Consider the following 15,647-nt stretch of genomic DNA (forward strand, 5'->3'; position numbering starts at 1 on the left):
GTTTAAAGATCCTGTTCAACACAGTTCCCACCCACGACCAGACAAGTATTTCAAGCAGCATTTAACTTTTTTTTCACATTAGCTAATATTTATCTTTTTTGTTTTGTATGCCTCGGTATATCTTTGAATCTCACCTTCCTAGGGTTTCCCTATGATGCTTAATTCTTCTGTAATCAAATGCTTGTCCTCATTCAGGCAACAGGAACATTGGTCCAGGATGGGTACCCTGCGTTGCTTTCAAAACCTTGGTGCCCATGCTTGACCCTTTAGAATGGGGAGTGCATGATTGCTGGTTAGATTAAGAGAGAAGACAGTCGGAGGCAGAGTGCTTTATATCCCACAAAGACCCAGGCAGGAAACTCTGAACCAACTTGTGCCAAGGTGGAAGGGACCACCAGTAGGGAAATTGATTGTAGAACAAAGAATATGCAGAACTCAGGGTCAGACAAGGTCATGGGTATTATCATATCGTGATACGGGTCATGATGGGTGGCAGGGCCAAAACCTGTAAAAGTTAGGGTCAGCAGGAGGGAACAAATAGGACCAGCCGTGAGCACCAAGGATGGTTCAAGTAAGACCATTGGGGTGATAGTGTCTTACAGCTCTTCTATTCTGTGTTATAGATATGGGCCTTTCAAAAACTTGATGGATTAAAACAACCCTAGCACTTCTGCATGTCAAGATTATTCTGACCCTTTTATCTATTAGTTCGAGAATTACGTGTCATGGGACGATTATTTGCCGGGCAGTGTTAACAGGGAAGGCAACAACAAAAAGACAAAAATCCCTGCCTCGAGGGATAATAAATTATAGAGGAGGAAGACAGAGAATAACAAAGAAATAAGGAAACCCTCTAGCATATCAAATAATAGTAAAGTCTGTGAATTTTATAAGGTCAAAGAAGGGAGAGAGGGCACATGGAAAGCAGGGGGTTGCAACGTTAAGTGAGTGGTCAGGGAAGGCCTTACGGAGGGTGTGATATTTGAACAAGGCCTTGAATGTGATAAGGAGTGGCACCGAGGCATTATTTGGGAAACAGCATTCCAGGGAGAGGGACCAGAAATCCTGCAGGGTGGAATGTGCCAGGATTGCTCAGGAAACAACACCAGAGCTCACGGAGCCATCCTGGAATGAGAGAAGGGACAGAAAGAGGCGAGGTCAGAATGCCAGAGGGTGTGGGACTCAGTAAGTCATTGAAGGCTTTATTTAGAGTGAAATGGAAAACCACGGAGGGTTTCTGAGCATGTGAGTGATACTGTTTGACTTTTGGTTTAAAAAGATCACTCTGGTTGAGTTGGCTGGCATCACAGCCCTGGGGTAGGAAGAGGACCAAGGAGAGGAGGCAGAAGCATCAAGACAGGGGGAGGCTGTGATGACCCAGGAGAGACACCATGGCGTGTGATAGAGACATCAGGGGTGATAGAGGTGGGTGGACAAGTGTCTGAATCTGGATAGAGCTCCTAGAATCTGCCCGTGGGCTGGATGTGGAATGTTAGAAAAATAAAGGACTCACAAATGAAATGAATTCTTAGAAACGAACGTTAGGAAATACGTAGATGTCATTTCCTGAGAAAGGGAGGACTGTGGAAGGAGCAGGTTTGTGGGAGAGGATGATGTTGAGTTAAGGATGCCTGTGAGGGATTCACGAGGGGGTGTTGAGTGGGCGGTTAGAAACACGAATCTGGAGCGGAGGGCCATGGCCTGGGCTGGGTAATTCGAGTCTTCTGTTTTCAAGGGCGTGAGATATGAAGAGAACTCCCACTCTTTAAAGTCAGAGTTGTTAGTATTTGTCTTCAAACACCCTGTGTTCCTCCACGTCATTTAAAGGTTTAGTCACGAGGCCTATGGCCTCCTTCGATTTCTACATAGGATTTCCCGACCTCATTACCCTGAGATCTTCTCTCTTTGCACTGGGCTGGAGGTCGGAGCCTGGACACACAGTGTGAGGGAAGCAAATTTAATCTCAAATTTCAAAAAATGATGTTTGTGGCCACTGTTGATATTTTCTATCAGTTTTGCTTGGTACTCCCAGTTATTTTTGTGGTGATATTTAAAACTTATTGCCATAACTTTTTGTAAGGCAATGCTTCTTTTGTAGTGAGCAGCTCTAAACATTGGCATCACTAACACCAGGAATACGATCTTCAGTCTACCGAGCAGACTTAGAGCCGAAGGGGCCGCCAAGTGAATCTTAGCGTCCTCCCATAGGCTCCCCCCTCTTCCACGTGTGAAGCGTTGGAGAGCGCTCCTTCTCTGCAGAACCTGCAGACCTTGGCTTTGCCCACCAAGCATTCTTATTTAGCAAACAAAGATGATTTCTCAAGTAAAATTCAGTGTTATACATAGACTCTCATTGCCGATTGGAGATTTTTTATGTTTTAGAAGTTTCTGCTGAACTATGAGTTGATTCATCTGTTCTCGTCGTCTCCCACCTGTTACAATCCTGGTTATCCTTTCTAAGACATGTACGTAAATGTAGATGCCACGTTGTCCTCCTCATGGCACTCATCGTGATCTTAATCGTGTCCTTGTAACAAACAAAGAGCTGAAACTACCATGCGACTCTTTAGTGTTACAAGGTCGTGCCTGGGATGAACCATGTATCACGGGTGAGAAAGAAAGTCGTGACCATTCAAAGAGCTGTTTTGATCATCTCTAGCAGTGTCTTAATTCCATGGCAAGGAGCCAAAAAATGTAATATATACATATATATATATTACATATAAAATATATATATATATATATCCTGGTACAAGAGTGATTTCCACTAGTTTGTGTGTGTGTAGTTGTATAGAAATATGTAATTGAATAATACATATATAAGGTATGCCTTGGCCTACCCATGCCCGTCTTTGGCTGGCATAGTGGAATTTCCATTCAAAATATCTATACTATTTGAATTCTCCAAATTATTTCCAAACTTAGTTAAACTCAGAGTGAATGAAAAACACATTTGCTGAATGAAGTAACTCTTTTCCAGATTCTCATAGTAGCATTTATTTTCTTTAGAGATTAAATAGTCATGATGAAAATGATCATTTGGGGTATTTCCCACATTCATTTTCTTTATAGTGTTAACTTATCTAGATTTATTCCAATTGCCCTGTCTATTTAGCTGAGATACCAAGATCACTTAGAAGAATTCATAGGAATGAAAAACAAAAATGTGTCATTCGTGTGGACACATGGAAGTACATTTACATTTGGAAATCAATGGAGTCCATACTTTGACATGATAAAGTCATTAAATATCTTTGGCTCAGTAGTTTCTCTTTTTTTAAGGAAGTTTGTTCATAGTAAACAACATAAGCATTTTTTTCCTCTTCACCCTCAAGTATCTTAAATATTTCTGCACTTGTATCAAATATTGCAATTTAGTCGCAAATGTTATTTATTCTAGATTCAGACGTGGTTAAAAGCTTTATTTTAAGACACGATAATCAGTTCAATCTTCAAGTAATGATCTATTTTCTATACATGAAGAAAATGATTTCATTGTTTATCCCAAGGAATAGACTGTAACGGAGGGAACATTGGCAACTTGAGCCAAACTCCAAACCCTGCATGTGCTATAACATTACTCTGCCTACCAGCACGCTTTCGCGATGCCATATGAATGCCTTAAAGGGAACCTGCGCCCAGGAAAGGCTCAGATGGCTCCGTGCTGACCTCCTCATTTCAGCCGGGCCATAATGATGCTTTTCTGTATTTGAACATCTGGAAGTTTTGTTCTAGTGTAAATTCAGATTGCCCAGCCCGAGGGTTCGTGTACATGAGTAAACTGTAGCATCGTCCTGATCTCAGGACAGTAAATTTTACCATGGTGGTGATATTGCTCGTCTACATGGCTGAAAATGACCAGCCCCGCCACAGAATTCTCGCGTGGTGCTCAGATAACAGACACTCCTAAGTTGGCTGGTAGTAAATAATGCCGTGACTTCAAAATTCAGCAAGTGCGCTGCAGCAGAAAGCTGACATGGGAGCTGTTCAAGCGTGCAGTGTTACTTGTGTTTCCTGGGACAAGAGTGATTGCCACTAGTTGGGGTGTGTGTGGTTGTATAGAAATGTGTAATTGAATAAGGATCATGTGACTTTTCTGGAAAAACAATACTTAAATGACGCAAAATTTTATACGTGTATTTGCATGAATAGATGTATGTGATCCATTGAGTACATAAACTATTAAGTGTTTGCTATAACTTTAAAATGAATTATTTTCATTATTAATGACTGAGATTAGTTTTGCTTTTCTAAGGTTGAAAATCCCTGTGTGATTTTAATATTTCTGTTTGTACTGAATAGTTTAATTTATCTTTAAGGGTAAAAATATTGAGACTTAAAACTAACCCAACTGAGTGATATTCTCATTCATATATGCTTTTCAGCACTGATAGTAAACAGTCAACTTACCCCTGTATTCCCGATATTTAAAAAGAGTTCCTTTCCTTCTTCCTTATAGCAATGTTCATATCCACAGTTCATTGCTAAGAGAATTAAAACTGCTCTATTGTAATTTGTTTCACTATGTAATACAATTGGAACTAACTTAGATATATTGAATCTAAGACTCAGGAAATTAAATAATTAGTACTCAGATAATTTAAAGCATTTACTTAGTAATAGCCAACTTACAAAGAATATAACTAAATTTTTGAAATGTTTAAGCTGGTGATATGTAACAACTAAATGCCATGAGTGGACCTTGATTGGATCCTGAGTAAACTTTAAAAAATCCATAAGAGAAATTCTATGGGGCGAATTAGGGAAATTTTAATATAAAATGTGTATTATATGATATTATTGAATAAATATTAATATCTTTAGGATGATAATGATATTGCTGTATGTAGGAAAATTACTTATTCTTAGAAGATACGTACTAAAGGTGACATATTATAATATCTGCAAGTTGTTTTCTAAAGATTTTCATATATGTGCATAGATAGTACAGACACAACATACTTGCAAAAGAGAAAAATTAAATATGGCAAAATATAACAATTTATGAATCTAAGTACGCCAGTGTTCATTGTACTTATTATATCCATTTTGCTGTAGACTTGACATTTTTCAAAATGAAAGGCTGAAGGAAAATGCTCATTCTAGTAAATGAACAATTTTGCTTAATTTTATATTAAATGTCCATGCTCTATCTCTGTAATCCTTATTTCAGAAAACTTTTAACATATCTGGGAAGTGTTAGACTGTGTTGACTTTTGTAAGAAAAGTGTGTTTATTTAAGAAAAGAATTATAAGAAGAAAGATGCTGATGAGTTCATACTTTGGAGGGTAGCATCTTAGAAAATTGTGGATGAATGTCACTAAACTAAAAATGGACACCATTAATTTGGAATCTAGCATTTACCCAGGAAATGCACATAATAGGAGTTTCATAACCATTCTATCACGAGCAGGAGATGGGGAGAGACTGAATTAATTCAGACTGAAACTGGGTTGAGTGCCCGCCCTATCATTGAGGTGCTGAAACAGAAAGTTGCATCAGATAATCAGACCACTTTCTTTGTGAAACCTTAGGCAATCCAAAGATTGTGAAATTACAAATGCAACCCTTTAAATGTGGTGTAATTGGCAGTGTTAATTCTAAGTCACTTTTACATATTTCTCTACTCACAGGAGGAGCCGAAGACAAGACGTGAGACATGGAAATCCACTGACTCAATGCAGAGGATTTAATCTAAAAGGTATTAAAAGTGAACAATGCTCAAACTTGGTAAAGAGTAACAATACCCCCTATCACATTTCAGTAAGGGAAACCTTGTAAAAATTTAAGTTTTTCATTTGAAAGATTGATTCACTATGAGAATCCTTGGTATTCACAGATGGAAATTAAAAATTAACTGTTATTTGTAGGTATACTAAAAAAAGAAAAAATGTCCAGGAACACAAAAATTTGGGGTATGTTAGTCGGTAGGTCTTCAACAAAGGTAGATGGGTAATTACAGATTTTCTTAGCTATTATTTTCTTTCTGAAGAAAAAAATTTTGCTTTTTGTAAAATTTACCACTGAAGAACAAATAGAATAGTGCCTTGTTTTTTTATTGTGGTAAAGGCACATAAAATTTACCATTTTAGCCATTTTTAAATGAACAGTTCAGTGGCATTAAGTACATTCATGTTGTTGTGCAACCAGCACAACCGTCCATCTCCAGAACTTAACTTCCTAAAATGAAACTCCATACCCTTTAGACACTAACTCCCCCAGTCCCACCCCCAGCCCCTGGTGACCCCCTTCTACTTTCTGTCTCTGTGAATGTGACGACTCTCGGGACCTCGTATAAGTGGGATCGTACAATGTTCGCTCCTTTGTAACTGGCTGCGTTCATTCAGCATAACGTCTTCTCCAGGGCTCATTCACGTTGAACATGTGTCAGGATTTCTTTTCTGTTGAAGGTGGAAAACTATTCCGTTGAATGTGTGTATCGCATTTTGCTCACCCACTCATTCATCGCTGGACGCTGGGTTGCCTCCACCTTTTGGCTCTTGTGAAGGATCCTGCTCTGTGCCTGAGTGACCACAGGGCTTGGTTTTACAATTCATAACCGTTCCACACACCTTTGACCATCCTGCCTTGTCTTACGACTAACCTAATCCATTTCTTCACATCCTGACGTGGAGATATCATGTCGTCTACTTTCCCACTAGTTCCCCCACACACACACCTCACCCCAAACAGAAGCATCTCCAGGGTCACCTTCCTCCTGGCTCACAGGAGCGGCAGGTGTTCTGTGCTGGCCGTTAACGCTGAGACTCCGAATGCTGACCGTCTTGAGTCTGGCTTTTCTTTGGTGAAGAATGACATTCTTGTTCCGAACGGTGCTGCCTACAAGGAGAAAATTGAGACAGATTTTGCTTAACTGTTCCATACATCTAATTGAGGGAATAAATCCAGGTTACCATTTCTCAGTTTGCTGAATATTTCATAAATCTGTGTGTCGGTTCCCATTGCCGGTAGTAGTACTCACGGTGGTGGGAGTATTGGCAGTGGAGATGGTGATGAACAGACATCGAGGTTGATTTTGTGTCAGAACCTGAGCTCAGTGCTTTTTTAATGGATTCTCTCACTTAATGCTCAAGAAACTACTAAAGGAGAGTCTGTCACTCTTCCTGCTTTATGAGGATTCTGTCCGTGTCTAAACTGCTCCGTGATTACACTAAATGCTCATCTTAATTTAAGAATTTCAGTAAAGAACTTGTATGAAAATATTATAATCTATGTTTTATAGCCAAGTAAAACTGAGACACAGAGAGATGAAGTAACTTGTCGAAAGTTGCACAGCCAGAATTGAAGTCAGGATTTCACCCCAGGTTCCTCTGATTGCAGTGACTGTGTCCTCACCCACTGCTTCCCACGGCAGCCACACCTTGCTTCCTGCCTTTTCCCGACACTTGTGAATTTCATCTCTACCACGTTGAGTATGGAGTTTAGGAGTGGGAAGAACCTCGCTTTGATACTGCTGGGCAGTTACTCCTTAACTGGGATATGTTTCCTTATAACTCACAACCTCAGTTTCCGCGACTATGAAAAGCTGCAAAAACCTAATTCACAAGGACGTTGTGATAATTAAATGTTCAAAGTGACATTAAGTGCGTTCCTTGGTGTAGAGCAATTCTTGAATAAACGTTGATTCCCTTATGTCTTTCTCTCCTTCCCTGCAGATTAAACACAACAGGTCAACAATGTATAATAGTCGGTTGAATAATTAAGACCGCCTTCTGGGAGTTGCCACAGTTGGTCTCAATTTTATAGAGAAATAAACATTCATCTAGGAGAATCTGCTCTAAATTTGGTTGTTTGCTCTCTCCTTTTATTTTTGCTTTTCAGCCTATAGAAATGCAGCTGAAATCGTTCAGTATGGAGTAAAAAATAACACCACTTTCCTTGAGTGTGCCCCCAAGTCCCCGCAGGCATCTATCAAGTGGTTGCTACAGAAAGACAAAGACAGGAGGAAAGAGGTAAGTGACGCAGCCCAGCCCAGCGGCAATCCATTAGGGCTTCAGAAAGGGCCCTAAATCACCAGCCTCAGTGAGGCTCAGATCAAACGAAAAAGGGAAGGCAGATGAGCATCCTTTCAGGTCTTTGGGGTGACAAGTGCCACCTTCTTTAAATCCTTTGTCCGTAGAGCTGATGGATTAGCTAGAAACCCTGTCTGCTCGCTCACCTCTGGAACACGGTGATTGAAACAAGAGCCCGGGCGCTCAGACGGGGTATTGACGTGAGGAAGCACTTGTAAGAGAAACAAGATGTGTGCGGCTCCCCAAGCCAGGTTCTCACACAGCAGCACCTTTGTGTGGCTCACGAGATAAAAGAGGCTTTAAACAATGTTCCATTTTCCTCAGCAAGAAATTACGCTGAACAGTGATCTTTCTAGTAAAGAGCATTTTTCTGCTGTGTGGTCATCTGTTTCTATCGCTTTTATTATTCATAACTCTTGGGTTTTGGTTAGGTAATATATGGAATCATTGTTTATGGGGCCATTGCCTTTTTTTTAATGATACGGAAAGAAAGCTAGGTTTTCAAATAAAAGGACACTTACATTAACCTTTCACTGATTGGAAAGAGCTGTTTTAAAAGGGAAACTGTAAAATGGCATAGGGTGAAATATTATAAGTAACGAATTCCATAATAGTGATGTCACGTTGTCCTGACAAATGAGAAGAGGAGGAAGAAAAATGTATGTGGCCGTATAAAGCCTTGGAGCAGCCTGAGACGTGATGCTGGCCGCCGTAGATCATGAAGTCTGATGGAGCCAAGGGGCAGTGGAGCCCTGTGCGTGTGTGTGCAAGAACGGGCAGTCTGGGGACTACCTCCTAAGTTAATTAGGGCTGGAGAATGGACAGGATCCCATGCTATAGAACACAGACACTGTATCAGCGTTACTGAAATAGATGTTGGCTCCGTATGAGAAAACACTTTCCAACTCTCAGACCTGTCTCTCCAAAGCTTTTATCAGCTGTTTAGGAAATTGTGTGTCCCGTCTCTGAATATTAAGCCACGGGCCGATGACCCACTTGCATAAGAAGAGATTTAACTATCCAGAGGAAAGATGAGCTCGATGGACTTCAGGGCCCCTTCCTGCCCCGGAATTCTATGATCCTAAAAAAATAATTAAGAAAATTTTCATTCATAAAAAATTATTGCTTGAGATGTGTTTTCTTTGCTACAAAGTCTGCCATCAAATTTTTACAGTCTAGTTAATTTTAAATTCTTTTGCATGGATCTGGATTATAATAATAATTGCCTCGCAAAGTAACCCAGGGTAGGAATAGTGTGTGATGATGGTTATCATACAGAAATGGAGTTCTCAGGCTAGAGCGTGACATATGGACAAGAACCACCCTTCTGAGAAAGTCTGCATGTGTACATGTGCACTGGAAATCTAAAACTCAAACAGGGATTACCTAACATGGATAAAATGTTTTTCTCTTACTCAGTAGAAATTTCAATAGAATAATATACAAGAAGTGAATATAATTTCTATTATTTAAAATTAAATTAATATATACAGGCCAAATCCATGCCACAGAAATCAATAAATGAAATTAAAAATGGAATATGTTATAAATTTCACCTCTTTTGTGGTTATTCTCATTTATTTCAGAATGCTCAAGAATGTGGAGACCAAATATTACTATCTTGGTTTTTCTTCCAATCTCAAAAACATAAGACTGCTTAATTTAAGATTATGAAAAAGTTAACTTTAATATAATTAGAAAATCTATTATGTCCAGAATTTAAGAAGAGCACAATTTCACTCATTCTTAATTTAGTTGAATAAACTATTAATATTTTGTTAAATTTATATTAATTCTTCCTTAGTAGTTTAGGCAAACATACACTTATTTCTTATATTAATGACAGGTAAATGTTGAACATTTTTTTTTTTTTTAAATAAGACAGTGGTAAAACCGTGTGGATAAAAATTCAAATAATTGATACTGAATAGCGTAAGGTAAAAACTAAATTCCACCTCCATTTCAATACTTTGTCCCACTTCCCAGAGTATAAAACTACCAAGAATTATATATTCAATCATTATTTATCCCTCCAAATACTCCAAATATTCTCCATAATTTTCCCAGTTCTCTCTCTCTCTCCCTCTGACACACACAGACATATACACCCGTTTCAATATCAGTGCCTATGGAGCGACCTCATTTTTTTTGGCTGCCTAGTACTCTGTTGTATGAACGTACCTTAAACTTTTAAAGCTGGTTAGGTCATTTCTTGTTTTTCTTCCTATGAAAAACATCATGTAAACAAATATCTGCATACTTGTGAGAGTTCATCTTCTATATGAATTCCTGGAAATGAAATTACTGCACCAAGTATTACATACATTTTTTTTGGATCTTATCAAATTGGCCTCCAAAGTTTTTCCCGCTTTTGCACAAACAGGAAAGAGCTTTCTTTTCTTTCATTTCTGAATGTATTCTTACATTGTTTAACCTATTTCTGAGGCACATTTAAGCCATTTTAATTATTTAAACGAGGCACATTTAAATTTAATTTGAAAATTGAATTAACATCAAAACTTTATATGTTTCAGTCCTTCCTTCCTCCTCATCTCTCTTTTCTGGTTCTGCTCTGTTGTCTGTATTTCAATACTATACGTTGCCTTTTTGTGCTTTCATGTGTGGGTTACTTTTTATCTAAAACAACCTACCTTTGATTTAGATTTCATTAACAATAAAATATGTGTTTACATAGAAATTTACTGTTTAGGAAAACATTTCACTTGCATTCCTTTATTTTGATTTGGATCAAATTTCTTCCCTTTCTCTAGTGAAAGAGCATTCCAGGGTATACATGTCAGAGAACTTCTTACCACTTGGGTTTTTATCTGTTTGTTGACAATGCTAGAGCTGGAACTGTAGGGAAGATGGATTTCAAGCACTTTGCTGATGTCCACCAAAAGACAGTTTTCCAGGAGTAGCCTGTAAATTGGTTAAATATTAACCTCATAGCTTTTTATCGCCTTTCCATGGAATGTGGAACCACTTGGAAGACTCACGAGACAACGACACTCAGCTTATTTTCAGTTAGTCTTTAGTTTGGGATAATTGGGAAAAGCCTTGATAATGTTCAAAACTCTGCCTCTGCTTATATAATTTTTTATTAGGAGAATATTCATTTATTCATTGATAAAAGGTGAATTCAACCCTTTAATTGTGGCTTCATGGTTTTTACTAATAAGTGAGTGTTTTTGTTACAATAAAAGGCAGGAACTCTAGGGTGAAATAGATATTTTAAATTATCTGGGGGTTTCATTTATGTATGTTGACTGTGACATTCCAAAAGCAACCAAAACTCTGGGCCTGTATGTGGGAAACTGCTTCAGTCCAAAGAGAGTGTGCTTTGAGCTGTTTTTGGCAGTATGGGTGATAGCTTCACCCCGACTTTAATAGATTCAGTGCCCCTGAGACAAGGTCTCCTGTGCAAAAAAGGCAACCGGACTGACCAAAAATTTGTGCCCACTAAGATGGAAGCTGGTTAGCACGCACTGCTTTTGCCAAATGTGCGAAGTCAGCCATGCCCTGTGGGTGTTGGTCAAATCTTTCTAGGAGGTACAGAGCTGGGTTCTCTGAACTTCCGTGTCTCTCTTTCAGGTGAAGCTGAACGAACGGATCATTGCCACGTCACAGGGACTCCTGATCCGCGCAGTTCAGGATTCTGACCAAGGACTGTATCACTGCATCGCCACGGAAAACAGCTTCAAGCAGACCGTCGCCAAGATCAACTTGAAAGTCTTAGATTCTGAGATGGTGGCCGTTGTGACAGACAAGTGGTCCCCGTGGACCTGGGCCGGCTCAGTGAGGGCTCTCCCCTTCCACCCGAAGGACATCATGGGTGCCTTCAGCCACTCGGAGATGCAGATGATCAACCAGTACTGCAAGGACTCTCGGCAGCAGCATCAACAGGGAGAAGAATCCCAGAAGATGAGAGGGGACTACGGCAAGTTAAAGGCTCTCATCAACAGCCGGAAAAGTCGGAACAGGAGGAATCAGTTGCCAGAGTCATAATGTTTTCTTACATGGGGCTTATGCTTCCAGTAGCAACGGTCTGTCTTCAATCATCAAATTTTCAGCAAAGAATCTTGTGCTTTCCCCATGGAAAATTCCTGAGAAGGGTGGGTACTCACTCCTGAAGTGGGTGTTACAAGAACTGAAGTGAGCATGCATTTTCGTGTCTGTATTGACGAGCACTAGACATGTCATGGTCCCCATGGTGCATATAAATATTTAACTTAAGCCAGATTTTATTTATATCTTTATTTACTTTTTCTTCAAAATCAATATGGCGGCTGTAAAAGTAGAATTCTTACATCCCTTAGTTGAACGAGGGCCATAACCCTATGAGCTTCCTTCCTTGCTTTAAGGGTTTAGATTTCTAATTGTCAGTGATTTTATGTATGAAAGCAAAGGCCAAGATCACAACTTTTACCTGGTAAAAGTTGTATAAAAGCGTGTGACAGAGTAACTGTCAAAAGACGTGTAGCATAGAAAAAAGACAAGGAAGAGGGCATCTAAAAGTCATATGAAACGTGAGCGATTCATGAAGAGAAGACGAGGAGTTTATAAGCTTCCAGTGAAATATATGGTTGGTTTCTCGAAGACAGTAAAGGCTGTCAGTTGCTGATATCGGCCATTGATCTTTGTTCCCTTGTCTCAGGAAGACGGCGTGACTGACCCTCACCATAAACGTATTTGATTGGAGTTATGTTGGTGAAGCATTTAAGTTTATATTCTTTTGTCATCATCTTCCAAACAAAGCACTTTCTTTTTTTGGAAGTTACTTAAGTTATTCGAGGCTCAGAGAATATAATCTTATGCTGTTTAATGGATTACTGTGTTTGTTCTAATTTTCTAATCTGTGGGGCAGATGAAACGATATAAAAAGAAAAATTTTTTGAAATGTCAAAGTTGAGTATGAGGAGTGAAAACATCAAAATGGAAAAAAAAAGAAAAAACAAAGTAGAAAGTGCAATTTTGTTAAGTTCATTTAAAAATGTGACTAGTTTTTGACTTCAGTAATTAATTTTGATGATTAACTCCCCTTTTTTTGGTTTCCCAACCTCAGATATCATACTCTTTTTTAAGTCACCAATTCATTTTTTTTATGATCTTTTGTGTTTGCTGGAGAGGTGCTCATTTTGTGGAGAAATGAAAGAAAAATTCTAATATTAACAAAAATAGACATACTTTCTTTTAAAAGAATGTTGGTACGGTATTTTCACTGGTAGAGAAATACAAATGTGGTAAGTTCTGTGCTGAATAAGTTTTGTGATGAATAAAATAATTATCTTCTAATTGTATGTTTGGATGATCTTATTAAAATAATTTAATATTGAATTTTTAATTCCAAATAACAATTGGATGGGATAAATATGAAAGATTTCTTCATTTTCTCATATTTCTTTTAAAGACACAACTTTAGATATTTCATTTTTTACTTTTAAAGATATTTTCATGTTTCCAGGTACAAACAGAAATTGCATCATATTCCTAATTAAGATCTAGTACAAAAGTCTTATCTGTAGTTAACAATCCATGAAGAAGGTAATCAAGGTCGATGTGTCACCTTTTGTGCAACTGCAGTATAAAGCCTCGAGAGCTAAAACCGTCCAAATGAATGTCATCACGATCAGAGTCTAGGAAAATGGTTTATTATGTAAATGGCTGTGGACTGTGATGTTGTAAGAGGAGGCCTCCATGGAGAAGGCAGGTAAAATGCACAACATAAATAATGTTCATCCAAAACAAAAGCTACTAAATAAGCTATCGTTCCTAATGTGTCTGATTCTAAAGTGGCCTCCAGAGCAGTTTATCGTACAAATTGTTTGCCTGCTTAAAGGGTGTAAACCTCCTGATTCCTCCTCCACGTGCAGAAACAGAAGTGTGTGTGGAACCGAGTACTCTTCTGTGTCGCTGGCCAGTCTCTTTATGTACGGAGGTGACAGTAGAAACGTGTTAGGGTCAGAGGACAAGGTAACTTCACAGCTCCCCTTGCTTCATGTAAACCCAAACTGATAGACAATAAGGTGTTTAGTTCGTAATATTATTTGTGCTATTTAATACCTTCTGTTTGGAACACTGTTAAATTGTATATACTTTCATTACTTTTCTTTTAAAATTATAGAACTCCTTCTTGAACGTAAGAGCCAAATGCAAAGAAAATGTTCTTTCTCAAAAGTATCGTTAATGTATACTGAATGTTGGTGGTTGGGTTTGTTTTGGGTAGTTTGACAATTCAATGACTTGATATGTTTTCCCTTTGTATTATACATAAAATGTCCTAGCAATGCACTTTTTATTTCAAAGTGTAGGTTTGTGAATACATTTTAGCATGATGAAGCTGTTGTTACGGTGAATGTTCACTCCGTGTGAGGAAACAAACTCAATGTACTTGGCATACTCATATTTAATTGGATGTTGAGGAAATCCTTTGCCTGTCAAAATAAAACATATTGAATTCTCCAAGGATGTCTTTAACTTTTCTTTTTAATGTCAGGTTTACAATTGCTTGTTGATGTGATAGAATCAACTGAATCTTATAATTTTTTTTCTTTTTATGTTTTATTTATCCATTTTTGTAAAAGTCATGCATCTAGATATTTCAAAATTCAGACTTCCAGAAGGCTATGCATGGAAAACTCTCTTCGTATCACTGTCCCTCGTTTATCTAAGTCTAACCCCGGAAGCATCTAATGTTGTCAGTTTCTATGTGTATTTTCATGACTTTTTATACATATGCAAGCAAATTCATATTTGTTTTCTCTTTAAGAGGTACTGTACACCCACTCACTTCTGTGAACAGTTATTCAGACTCTGTTGTGTCTACGGCGGAAAAAAAAGTATGGTTTAGAGGTGCTTGGGCTTTGAGGCCAGACAGCCTGGATTTGAATCCCAGCTTGCTGTCCTATCTTGGGAAAGTTACTGAGTCTCTGCCCCAGTTCCTACTAGCCAAGTGTTAGGACAGAGTATGTCACATGGTGAGAATCCAATAAATTCCTTAATATTTTCTTTATTTAGAAGGTGACCTCTTGCTCAAACAGGAAGGATTCCTTCTTTTATGTTCTTTGTCAAGTTAAATGCCGATGGTCCAGGTTGGGGAACCCGCAGGCAGTGGATCAGATAACACCTTCCAGGTGAAATGAGCCTTTGTAACACGGAGGGGAAGGAAGCCACAGGTTAACTCATAATTCTGCCAACACATTTGAATGATAGCAGTATGAGATTTCTTCTGTCTACTTCTGGGCTTTCAATCTGTAGTAATGTGACTGGAGAAGAAACAAACAACAAAAATTAAAAGTGATCTCAGCAAATTTCCAATCTGATGATTCTCGCTACTCCCTAATTGCCTCATTGTTTCCCAGTGCCTCCCTTGCTTATGTTTCAACTTAACTTTAGGGTAATTTTAATGTATTTCTTATAATTGTAATGCGTTTTTGATGCCTCATGTCTCTTATCTAAGTGGAAAAAAATTTAAAGAAAAGACAACAGTTTCCTATATCTATTTTCCTAGCTAAAGTCAAGAGACACGTTACAGCGTGTTTTGCAGCATAGTTCAGCCTGTAGAAAAGTTAAGTCTAGACAAGGAAGTAAACAGACTAACTAAGTAAAAATGT

The 15,647-nt window shown here is 38.4% G+C and overlaps 1 protein-coding gene across 2 annotated transcripts in view; it reads left to right on the forward strand.

The window, feature by feature from the left end:
* The window catches only part of SEMA3C (semaphorin 3C), a 161,921-nt gene extending 147,422 nt beyond the window's left edge, over positions 1-14,499 (forward strand). For both annotated transcript variants that reach the window (XM_023638817.2, XM_023638818.2), the window contains exons 16-18: positions 5,635-5,702; positions 7,844-7,974; positions 11,629-14,499. In XM_023638817.2, the coding sequence (XP_023494585.1) occupies positions 5,635-5,702; positions 7,844-7,974; positions 11,629-12,042 (613 nt within the window). In that variant the 3' untranslated portion in view covers positions 12,043-14,499. The remainder of the gene's footprint in view (positions 1-5,634; positions 5,703-7,843; positions 7,975-11,628) is intronic.
* The last annotated feature ends 1,148 nt before the right edge of the window (positions 14,500-15,647 follow it).

This window comes from Equus caballus, chromosome 4 (genome assembly GCF_041296265.1).
Source record: "Equus caballus isolate H_3958 breed thoroughbred chromosome 4, TB-T2T, whole genome shotgun sequence".
Classification (NCBI taxonomy): Eukaryota; Metazoa; Chordata; class Mammalia; order Perissodactyla; family Equidae; genus Equus; species Equus caballus.